The sequence below is a fragment of the Carcharodon carcharias genome, chromosome 13 (genome assembly GCF_017639515.1).
Source record: "Carcharodon carcharias isolate sCarCar2 chromosome 13, sCarCar2.pri, whole genome shotgun sequence".
NCBI classification, from domain to species: domain Eukaryota; kingdom Metazoa; phylum Chordata; class Chondrichthyes; order Lamniformes; family Lamnidae; genus Carcharodon; species Carcharodon carcharias.
The window spans coordinates 141,214,446-141,226,635 of record NC_054479.1 but is presented as its reverse complement, the minus strand read 5'-3'; the positions used below and the strand labels follow the sequence as shown (position 1 = coordinate 141,226,635).

The following is a 12,190-nucleotide window of genomic DNA, read 5'->3' as shown; positions in this document are numbered from 1 at the left end:
TAGGAGTAACCTTGATCTTCATTCCCTTGGAGCACAGCTCCCCTGCTGGGATTGCAGAATTCCCTCTTGTACCATCAAAGGGGATTACCAAGGCAGCCGAAAAATAAATAGCGGAGATGCTATGTGCTGTCTGAGCAAGCTGAGAATAATTAACGGGAAGTTGAGTCTAGAAGCTGTCAATTATATGACGTGCCCTGAACATAGCCAAATCTAAAACAGCTGCTCATGCACAATGTGGTCATTACTGCTCAGGAATCTTCAGTATTTGACCCTCATTTCATCAATTTAGCAAGTTGTGTTTATAGACTTCTCCCTCCTGTTGTCACAGTGGATTACAGCCCCTAACTACTTACGGGTATATTGAATTTATAAGGAAGACGTGTGTTTTTTAAGAAGAAACGCAAGCAAAGACACTGAGCAAAAGATGACTGAGAATGTAAAGTAACGACTTTCTGGAAAATTCCTATGTGGATTATACTTGACCAACTAGACCAGAGAGACCATGGAATGTTGCACCTAAAAGGTGTCTAGGCCTACTTCAGACAGAGACACTTGACAGGAAGAGATGAAATGCAAAAGACTGAACTTTAATCTACTGTGGTTGTGGAGACAATGGAGGCTGATGTCCACATCTCAGCAGAGACCATCTCCTATTGAGCTATACCTCAGAATGTGGAAATGATCTGAGTTGAAAGAAAGTGGACTCTGAGCGAAAGATATGTTTGTTTTTTCCCTTCCAGGAATACACAATGAAATGGGTTAAAAAGCTAGCTGCAGACCTGATCTGTGTGTTCCAGTTCTGGTATGCTAGTGTGTGCTATTGGGAGTCACAGCAGAGGAAGATCGACTAGGCACCTCTTTGGAGTTGCAGGCAAAGGCTCCCTCTTCTCCCTGTTGTTGGAGGCAATTCAGCAAAGCCACAATCAAAAAGGAAATAGGACAGCTTCTTCAGCTAACCTGCAGAACCAAGTGTCTCCAAACCAACTGCTAAACTGCCAAACTCTGCCAGAATCACCCAATTTAACAGCCACAATGTTTCGCCATCTACGCCTCATGGACAAGCCAAAGACTGATTCGATTATTTTTAAAAAACTTTTATATTTGGACTCAACTTCTCATTTCTGCTCTGTGTCTTGCATTTTATTATTTTTTCCTCGGGTTTTTAGTAATGAATAAACTTACTTTTTCTTTGACTCAAGGAAGCCTAGTTATATTGGCTCCTTCTAAAACATAAATACATTTGTACTGGGAAAAGGTATACATGAGGGAAGGGATCTCTTTTAAATTAACCTTGTTGTGACCAACCAAGGAGGCTGAATAAAGAAGGGGAGCCAGCTCATTCCCCCTCACCTGGGAGCACAATAAATTGGGTCCCTTTCAGGAAATTAACAACACTTTGGGATATCTCACCTGGGATTATAACTGGGGGACCTCACCCAGCGATCGGTCGTAACGCTTAAATACCACATGACATTTTTACAATGTTAATAAACCCCCCCCCCCAATAAATTGTATACATATATTTAACATATTGAAGATATAGTGATGAACACAAATATTCACGCATATAAAATATGTTTTGATGTCATGCTGTCCATCATGACACATTGTTAGTGTGTCAGTTGTGGCTCAGTTGGTAACACTCTTGTCTCTGAGTGAGAAGTTTGTAGGTTCATTCCCACTGCAGGACGTAAGCGTGAAAATCCAGGCTGACACTCCAATGCAGAAATGAAGGAGTGCTGCACTGTCAGAGGTGCAGGCTTTTGCATGAGCTATTAAACTGAGGCTCTGCCTGCCCTCTCAGGTTGACATAAAAGATCCCATGTTAAAGAAGAATAGGGGAATTAGTCCTGGTGTCCTGGGGCCAATATTTACCCTTCAATTAACATCACAAAAATAGATTATCTGGTCATTATCACATTGCTGTTTGTGGGAGCTTGCTGTGCGCAAATTGCCTGCCACATTCCTACATTAGTCAGTAACTACAACTTCAAAAGTATTTCATTGACTGTAAAGCCCTTTGGGATGCCCAGTGGTTATGAAAGGTGCTATATAAATGCAAGCCTTTCTTTTTCTTTGTTTAAAACACCAATGAATCACCACCTCGCATCCATCAAAGGAAGGAGGAAAAGCCAGTGGTGCATGTGGGCAACGAAAATTAGCCTAGAATTAACCTTGCAGTGTGCCTATTTCTAGCAATTAGACTTGTAGCTTTGAAGGGATTAGCTTGCATTTTTACAGCAACTTATCACTCTTTCAGGCTGTGAAATGCTGAAATGCTTTCCATCCAACGGCCTATCTCTGAAGTTTCAACAATTTTGTATTATGTGTAAAGGCAGCTGTCAATTTGCACAGAACGAACTCCCACAGGCCAATGACCAGACGGTCTCTTTGTGATGGTTCTGCTTAAGGGAGGAATGTTGGCCAATACCCTTACAGAGTCAGTGCCAGTGGAATAGTGATTGTGAGTTCATTGTATAAGGCTAGCCCCTTATCCTTATAAAAACAGGCTTCCCCCAAATGATTGGGAGCAAGGTCAGAGGAGATCTGCTGCTCGGTAATGAAGGCAGAAACCCCAGGTCAGACAGGTGGAAGAATCACCTTTCAGATGTAACCATCCAGCAAAACTTCTGTTGCATCCAATATAAGAGTGTACCGCCCCTATCAGATGTGTTTTCCATTATGATATTACCAAAAAAAATTCCCCTTCGAGTTGCTAAGTAGCGAGTTAGGTCACAATGACATTGAATTGCTCTTAGCTTAAATAAAAGGTTTAAATTCTGCTGTGCGAAAGGCGATGGGCTTGTTGAGTTTCACAATCCTTAGTCCTCAGAGATATACGTGATATTGACAAACGCGCAACTATCAGTTAAACTGGGATTAAACAAGAATTGTGTCTACAGTTGGAATTACTCATTTATTTTTCAACAAAGTACAACCCAAATTGGGATCATCACCAGCTTTAGATGTCCTCAGTCAACTCCTCTGTTTTTGAGTTATTTCTGGTTGTGTTGAGATCTTTTTAATCAAAAGCTGAATGTAAGTCACTCAGTTCGTTAGTCTGACCTCACTCTTTAAAAGCAGTCTGATTCAATGTTAGAGAATCGAGAAATGCAAAGTACAATATGAAAGGTTTAATGAGAGTTTCTGAAGGAAGAGGAGATCATTTCTTCATTATGTTTATACTGAGCTCTTAATTCTTTTGCAGGTTCTACATCGAAAGCATTGCTTATTTGAAGGACAACGCCACCATTGAACTTTTCTTTCTAAATGCAAAGTCTTGTATCTACAAGGTAAGAATGTGTCCCCAGCACCAAAGTTTGTGACAATCTCTCTGTTAGAATGCTGACCAAGTCCAATGAAGATCAATCCTGGAAAACCTACAGAACGTGGAAAGACTACAAGAGAAGTATGAAGTACAGTAGCATAGCGGTTATGTTAAATAGCGATTATGTTAGTCATTACTAGACTAATGATCTGGAGACATGAGTTCAAATCCCACCACGGTGCTCGGGAATTTAAATTCAATTAATTAAGTAAATCTGGAATGAAACGCCAGTCTCCATAATAATGACCATGAAACCACTAGGTTGTTTTAAAAACCCATCTGACTCACAAATGTCCTTCAGGGAAGAAAATCTGCTGTTCTTACCTGGTCTGGCCTACATGTGACTCCAGACCCACAGCAATGTGGTTGCTTCATAACTGCCCTCTGAAATGACCTAGCAAGCCACTCAGTTGTATTCAAGAAGGGTACTCACCACCACCTTCACATGGGCGGTTAGAGGTGGGCTATAAATGCTGACCTTACCAGTGATTTGGATGTCCTGTGAATGAATTTTTGAAGAGTCGTTTCATGGTTAGGTTTCAGCCAGCTGGGGCTTACAGCAGGCAGAGTGTGGCAGTTGCAGGGTTTCGAGGTCTGGGAATTATTGAGTCAGAGTGATGGATGGCTCTGTGAGTTCTGAGATCAGGATGATGAGGCTGAGAACTCAATGGAATATTCAATCAACTGGAGAAGAATGGGAAGCTCGGGAAAGTGACACACTTGTATCAAATGAAAGCAATAAATGAGGTGATTTAATTCTAATCATAGAATAGTCAGGAATATATCTTACCCTGCCGAAAAGCCAAAATCCAATCTGTTGTAGCAATTTACCAAGGTCAGGCATAGCACAAAGCTTTGGTTTTCCTGCACTCTGCACCACAGTGTAGGAAGACCTCACTCCATGCACACGGCATCCTCCTGTTGCCAGGCACAGTCATCAGGTTGATGGCTGGTTTGGTTGGAAAGGCTGGGACTGTTCTGCCTGAAGCAAGGGAGATTGGCGGAAGATTTGATAGAGACGTACAAGAGTATGATAGGCTTAGATAAGATAGACGAAGAAAAACTTCCCATCAGCTGATGGTAGAAGGACTCGGGGTTGGAGATTTAAGATTTTGGGTAAGAGATACATGGCGGGGGGCGGTGTTGGCGGGGGGGGGGTGTGAGGAGGAACCTTTTTACTGTTACATGACTGTTAATGACCTGGAACTCGAAGGCGGTGGAAATTATTTCAAAAGGAAATTGGATTGGACCTTGAAGGAGCAATAACCTGCAGGGCTACAGGGATTGAATGGGGGAATGAGACTGACTGGATTGCTGTGCGGAGAGCTTGCACTCAATGGGCTGAATGGCCTCCTATTGTGCTACATGAATAAATATCACAGGGTTGTAGAGACACAGGAGGAGGCTGTTCAGCCCATCGAGTCATCTGAAACAGGCTTCCACATTTCCTGGTTTCCAGTTGCAAAGCGTCAGAGAGCTGGAAGCCGTTCTGCTTGGATTGGAAAGTGCGTCTTAGAGTAAGATTCAGCATAAAGAGAAGGAAGGATCAGGTTCCTACTGAGTTTGTACGCCAACATTCATCTCAGGAAACTGGGTTTGTACCCTTCGTTCTCTCTGCTGGCTGCAAGGATTCCATGTGAAATGATTTTGGACACATTCTGAACACAGCTCATATTGCCTATAGGCAGAATAACAGAAAAATGCCACTCTTGCTCAGGAGGGGGTAAATAAACAAATGTCACTCTGGTGCAGAAGGGGTGACCTTTTGATTGGGTTGGGATTAAAGAGCATTATTGGAGTGGAGCTGCTGGAGGCTAGAATGGGTCAAAGGTATAGTTAGAGACATGGATATTCAATAACCATGCCAGCTATCTGTCACAACGCCCACTGGTTAGACAGGAACACACACAGTGCCTCCACTCACATTGCAGTAACACTCTGAGAATGCAGCATTTCAGAAACTTGTGTCCAGAGCACCACAATAGGCATAACATTTCTGAGCATTAACCGTTTGTGCTATCGAGAGCAGGCACAGTCCCAGTTTCCCACATCGCGCAGTTTCCTGATCTGACCTAGCCCTGTCACTTAATGCCGCTCTGCTGCGAAGGAGGAATTAGATGGTCACCCACAGATGGTCGTTGATTACCCAGTAGTGACTGGCTCAGAGTGGTCCTTGTAAGAGCGCAGGGGCTTCTGGGGAATTCATAGAAGAAAGAAACCATAGAAAATTTATGGCACAGGAGGCGGCCATTCGGCCCATCCTGCCAGTGCAGCTGAAACCAAGCTATCCAGTCTAACCCCACTTTCCAGCTCTTGGTTTGTAGCTCTGGAGGTTACAGCACTTCAGGTGACTACCCAAGAGTGTTTTAAATGCAGTGAGGGGATCTGCCTCTATCACCCTTTCAGGCAGTGAGTTCCCAGATCCTTCCTGTTCTCTAGGTGAAAAAGAATCTCCTCACCTCACCTCTAATCCTCCTTACCAATTGCTATAAACCTATGCCCCGCCCCTCTGCCCCTCTCCCCCTTTGCAAAGGGAAATAAAATAGGTCCTTCCTATCCACTCTACCTGGACCCCTCAATTAAATCTCCCCTCAGCCTCCTCTGTTCTAAAGGAAACAACCCCAGCCTGTCCAGTCTTTCCTCATTGATAAAATTCCCCATCCTCGTCAATCTCCTCTGGACCGTCTCTAGTGAGATCTCATCCTTCCTGTAATGTGGTGACCAGATCTGTACACAGTACTCTAGCTGTGATCTAACTTGTGTTTTATACAGTTCTGGGTTAACTGCACCCCCCCCCCCGCTCTTATACTCCACGTCTCGGCTAATGAAGTATTCTGGATGCCTTCTTAACCGCATTATCCACCTATCCTGGATATGAACTCGAAGATCCCTCAGTTCTTGGGCACTCTCAGCACTCTACCATGTACTGACTATTGCTTTGCCTTGTTAGCCTTCCCCAGATGTATCACCTTTTTATTTGCCGGATTGAGCTCCATTTGCTGCTTTATCTCCTGTCACCTGGTGAGCCAGGTTGTAATTGACCACCTCCAACCCCCCCACATAAACCGCCCCCCTCCGCCCAGGTGCAGGTTGGGTCACAACAGAATGCAGTGTGAACCTCACACAGTCACGAGTGCTGACCAGGACTCACCAGGCACTTGAAAGAAAGCTCACAGGCGAGGCTTTCGCTGAACGGCCTCCCAGAATGAATCAGTGCCTCAAGGAGAAGACACAAAACTAGAAAAACATTGCAGGGAAAAGAGATCTCAAGTGTGGGAATGAACAAAAAACTCTTGTCTCCAAAGCTTGCAATGACAATTTTACAATGGTTTTTAATAGTCAAAATGGAAATGAGCAAGCGTTCATACCCAGAATGCCCTTTGCATTGACAGCCACTATCAAATAAACCTTGACCCAAAGTGAAATGAAATTCCACCTCCCCCCCCCCAACCCCCGCCCCACCACCACCACCACCACCACCACCACCACCACCACCTAGAGTTCACAGTGCAATTCACTTTCATGTTTTAATAATCCCCTGGGGTCATTTCAAACTACTAATCTAATCTCGCGGGATTAGATGGTGATTTTGGGATATCTGAGCTCTTGGATTAGACTACTACCTGATAAACTCTCCCAGGTATCCATTGTTCCCTGTGAACACTGTTGGGCTGCAGAAATAATCTGAGCTTCCAAATGAAAGAGGTATGTTCAAAAATGAAGCTAAACACCAATTGTTCCCTCCTCCCTAATCTAAATCTACAGCTCGGGAGGGCACAGTCTCAGGGTAAGGGGCTGATCATTTAGGACCAAGATGAGGAGAAATTGCTTCACTCAAAGGGTTGTGAATCTTTGGAGTTCTCTACCCCAGAGGGGCTGTGGATGCTCCATTGTTGAATACACTTAAGGCTGGGATAGACTGATTTTTGGCCTCTTAGGGAATTAAGGGATATGGGGAGCGGGTGGAAAAATGGAGTTGGAGCCCAAGATCAGCCATGATCGTATTGAACGGCAGAGCCGACACGATGGGCCGAGTGGTCTACTCCTGCTCCTATTTCCTGTGAGGGCCACTCTGTTGTTTTTTATGTCTGGTCTGTGGCTGGAGTGTCTGGAAATCTCGCCTACAGATCAATTTCTTGGACAGGCGTCCATTCCCTCCACTTATCTCTGCATCTGCTGAGGTGAATGAATTGGTTCCTGAGCTTGTCACTGATCACCATCCGCAAAACTCAGGTCATGATCCCACTCACTGCCTTTCCCCCTTTCACTCCGATCCCACTCCTCGCCTTTCCCTTATCCCACCCCCATTCTGATCCTGGATTTAACATTCCAAACAGACACAGAAGTAACTTGATGAGAAGCAACAAGCTGACACTGACTACTTTACAAGAATGGTTCTAGATTTATCTGAATGGTTCCAGGGATGAGAGACTTCAGTTATGTGGATAGATTGGAGAAGTTGGGACTGTTTTCCTTGGAGAAGAGAAGATTGAGAGGAGATTTGATCGAGGTATTCAAATTTATGAGGGGTCTGGACAAGATAGTAAGGGAGAAACTGGTCCCATTGGTGGAAGGATCAAGAACCAGAGCACACAGATTTAAGGTGATTGGCAAAAGAGCCAATGGCAGCGTGAAGAAGATCATTTCCACACTGCAAGTGGTTAGGATCTGGAACGAAATGCCTAAGGGTGTGGTGGAGGTAGATTCAATGTTGGCTTTTGAAAGGGAGTTGGATAAGTGCCAGAGGGGGAAAAGTTACTGGGCTATGGAGAAAGGGTGGGAAAGCGGGACGAGCTGATTTGCTCTTGCAGAGAGCTGGCACCGGCTCGATGGGCCAAGTGGCCTCCTTCTGTGTTGTAACCATTCTATAATTTAATGTTGATCAATCCCTCAATTGGACATCCTCCATTCATTTCTTATTGACCCCCTGAGCCTAGATTACTCAATCAGTGATAACTTGTGTAAAAAGAGTAGTTGATGCCAGTATTAAAATCGCGCCCATTGAACAGTCTAGACTCAGCAGTCAGCGTAAAAGGGGACAGCTGGAGGCAGTGAAAGAAATGTGAATAACTTAGTTACAATCCTGAAGACCAAAGTGACCTTTATTCAACAAACCAGCTTCGCTTTAATATCAAGCAGAGCGCTCAGCTACACTTCATCAGCCCATACAATGTTGCTGCTGAAATCAAATCCTCATGTCCTTTTTCCACATTGAGTGCCTTTTTCCAATGTGTGCTTCCAAAAGAAAAATCATTCTTCTGGCTGATTGAGAATGTACCTCAATATTCAGAGATTAACTGCAGCTCTCCGGAAACAGAAAATGCTGGAAAAACTCAGCAGATCTGGCAGCATCTCTGGAGAGAGAAACAGTCTTAACGTTTCGAGCCTTCTTCAGAGCTAAAGACAAGTAGAAACATGATGGATTTTGTTCTGTTCAGGAGGGGGTGGAGCAGGTGAAGCGAAATAGAAGGTCAGGGATAGGTGGGAGCTAAGGAGTGGATAAACTGTAACTCTCCAGATGCTGCTTTATTTCTCAGTTATCACATGATGAACATCTTCCTCTCCTCTCAATTTTATCTCCTCTCCTGAGAGCAATAGTTCATTGAGAGGTACCACAGGACAGGGGCTGGCAGTGCATTTACCCAATGTGCCAGTGCTGCCAGCCTTCTTATGAGACGTTAAACGGAGTAAACATTTGCCCTCTCAGATGAATGGAACAGCGCCGATGGAAGGAGAAAGAGCCGGGGAGCGTTCCTCACTGTCCTGGTGAATTATTTATCTCTCAATCAACATCATCATAAGAACAGTTTATCTGTTCATTGCCACATTGCTGTTTATGGGAGCCTGCTATGCTCAGATGGTGAGGTGAGAGTGACTGCCCTTGACATCAAGGCAGCCTTTGACAGAGTGTGGCACGAAGAGCCCAAGCAAAACTGGAGTCAATGGGAATCAAGGGGAAAACTCTGCACTGGTTGGAGTCATCCCTTGCACAAAGGAAGATGGTTGTGGTTGTTGGAGGTCAGTCATCTCAGCTCCAGGACATCACTGCAGGAGTTCCTCAGGGTGGTGTCCTCGGCCCAACCATCTTCAGCAGCTTCATCAATGACCTTCCTTCTATCATAAGGTCATACGTGGGGATGTTTGCTGATGATTGCACAATGTTCAGCACCATTCACAACTCCTCAGATACTGAAGCAGTCCATGTCCAAATGCAGCAAGACCTGGACAATATCCAGGTTTGGGTTGACATGTGGCAAGTAACATTCGTGCCACACTAGTGTCAGGCAATGACCATCTCCAGTAAATCCAACCATTGCCCGTTGGTTCAATGGCATTACCATCACTGAATCCCCCACTATCAACATCCTGGGGATTACCATTGGCCAGAAACTGAACTGGACTAGCCATATAAATACTGTGGCTACAAGAGCAGATCAGAGGCTAGGATTCGTGCGATGAGTAACTCACCTCCTGACTCCCCAAAGCCTGTCCACCATCTACAAGGCACAAATCAGGAGTGTGATGGAATACTTCCCACTTGCCTGGATGAGTGCAGCTCCAACAACACTCAAGAAGCTCGACACCACCCAGGACAAAGCAGCCCTGCTTGATTGGCATCACATCCACAAACATTCACTCCTTCCACCGCTGATGCACAGTAGCAGCAGTGTGTACCATCTACAAGATGCACTGCAGGGATTTACCAAAGCTCCTTCGACAGTGCCTTCCAAACCCAAGACCACTACCACCTAGAAGGACAAGGGCAGCAGATAGATGGGAACACCACCACCTGGAAGTTCCCCTCCAAGTCACACACCACCCTGACTTGGAAGTATATCACCGTTCCTTCACTGTCACTGCGTCAAAATTTTGGAACTCTTCCTACCAGCACTGTGGATGTACCTACACCACATGGACTGCAGCAGCTCAAGAAGGCAGCTCAACACCACCTTCTCAAGGGCAACTAGGGATGGGCAATAAATGCTGGCCTAGCCAGCGAAGCCCATATCCCCTGAATGAATATATTTTAATAAGCAGCAAGACCTAGCTTTCAGGCTTAAGCTGATATGTGGCAAGTAACATTTGCACCACACGAATGTGACAATGACCATCTCCAACAAGAGAAAGTCCAACCATCTTCCCTTGATGTCCCATGGCATTACCATCACTGAACCTGCCATCATTGACCAGAAGCTGAACTTGACCTGCCAAACAAATCCTGCAGCTACAAGAGTCTCAAGTCAGGGATTGGGAATTATGCGGCGAGTAACTCACCTCCTGACTCCCCAAAGCCTGTCCACTATCTCCAAGGCACAAGTCAGGGGTGTGATGGAATACTCTCCACTTGCCTGGATGAGTACAGCTCCCACAACACTCAAGAAGCTCAACACCATCCAGGATAAAGCAGCCTGTTTGATCAGCACCCATCCACCACCTTAAACAGTGGCAGCAGTGTGTACCATCTACAAGATGCATTGCAGCAACTCACCCAAAACTCCCCCAAGCACACCGTCCAAACTCGTAGCCTCTACTACCAAAAAGGACAAGGGCAGCAGACAGATGGGAACACCATCACCTGCAAGTTCCCCTCCAAGCAACTCACCATCCTGACTTGGAAATATATTGCCGTTCCTTCACTGTCGCTGGGTCAAAATCCTGGAACTCCCTCGCTAACAGCACTGTGGGTGTACCTACACCACATGGACTGCAGCGGCTCAAGAAGGCAGCTCACCACCACCTTCTCAAGGGCAATTAGGGATGGGAAATAAACACTGGCCTAGCCCATGAATGAATTAAAAATCATTTTAAAAATTGGTTTCCTACATTACAGCTGTGACCACATTTCAAAAGTGCTTCATTGGCTGTGAAGGACTTCGGAACATCTTTAATTCATTGAAAATGCTGTCGAAATCCAAGTTTGTCCTTTATTTCCATTCATTTCTTTAGGATATGCAGTGTAGTGAGACTGGGCAGCTGCATCAGGGAGAACTGGCAGAAATCTATTATTGCAGAGCTTTTAAAATTATAAACTTGGAGCCCTTTTGCATCATTGTCATTTAATCATGTAATGTGACAGGAGACTTTATCCCTGTTTTGGACATCATGGAGCTACATACTGCTAAATGCTGGACGCAGCTGGAAGTTTTAGCACTGGTAAACACAAACGGGGATTTATTTTTAATCAGTCTGAAATAACAGCCAACATCAGCCAACAGAAAAGGAGGGGTCTCTTAGAAAATTGATGGAAACCTCCTGTGTATTTCCCAGAGCCAGGCTTGTGCTCTGTTTGGCCTGCTGATCCAAAGCTTTGGTTTCCTCCCAGAGAAACATGTGCCAGGAACCTCCAGATGTTGCACCCTGTTTCAGATCTGCCCACGCTGCAAAATTTGAGGCGACTCAGTGAGCGTGTTTTCCAAGGGGACCGCTGAGAATGATTTTGGCAAGCAAGGGTGAACTGATTTACTCGATGTGCAGAGATTTACTAAAATCGCACTGGGATGGGGTGGGGGAAAGTCTTCAGTTATGTGGAGAGACTGGAGAAGCTGAGGTTATTCTCATTAAAGCAGAGAAGGTTAAGGAGAGATTTAATAGATGTGTTCAAAATTGATGGGTTTCAATGCTATAAATAGGGAGTAGCTTTCCACTGGCAGGAGGGTGGTAAAGCAGAGGACACTGATTTAAGATAGTTAGCAAAAGAACCAGAGGTAAGATGAGGAGAATTTATTTTATACAGTTTGTTGGTATGACCTAGAATGCACTACATGAAAGGGAAGCAGATTCAATAGTAACTTGCAAAAGAGAATTAGATAAATATGTTTCAAGGAAAAGTTTGCAGGACTATAGGAAAAGGGCAGGGAGTGA

The 12,190-nt window shown here is 44.8% G+C and overlaps 1 protein-coding gene across 2 annotated transcripts in view; it reads left to right on the top strand.

Moving 5' to 3' along the window:
• The window catches only part of frmd4a (FERM domain containing 4A), a 559,644-nt gene that overhangs the window by 388,362 nt on the left and 159,092 nt on the right, over positions 1–12,190 (top strand). For both annotated transcript variants that reach the window (XM_041203005.1, XM_041203004.1), the window contains exon 5: positions 3,209–3,293. In XM_041203005.1, the coding sequence (XP_041058939.1) occupies positions 3,209–3,293 (85 nt within the window). The remainder of the gene's footprint in view (positions 1–3,208; positions 3,294–12,190) is intronic.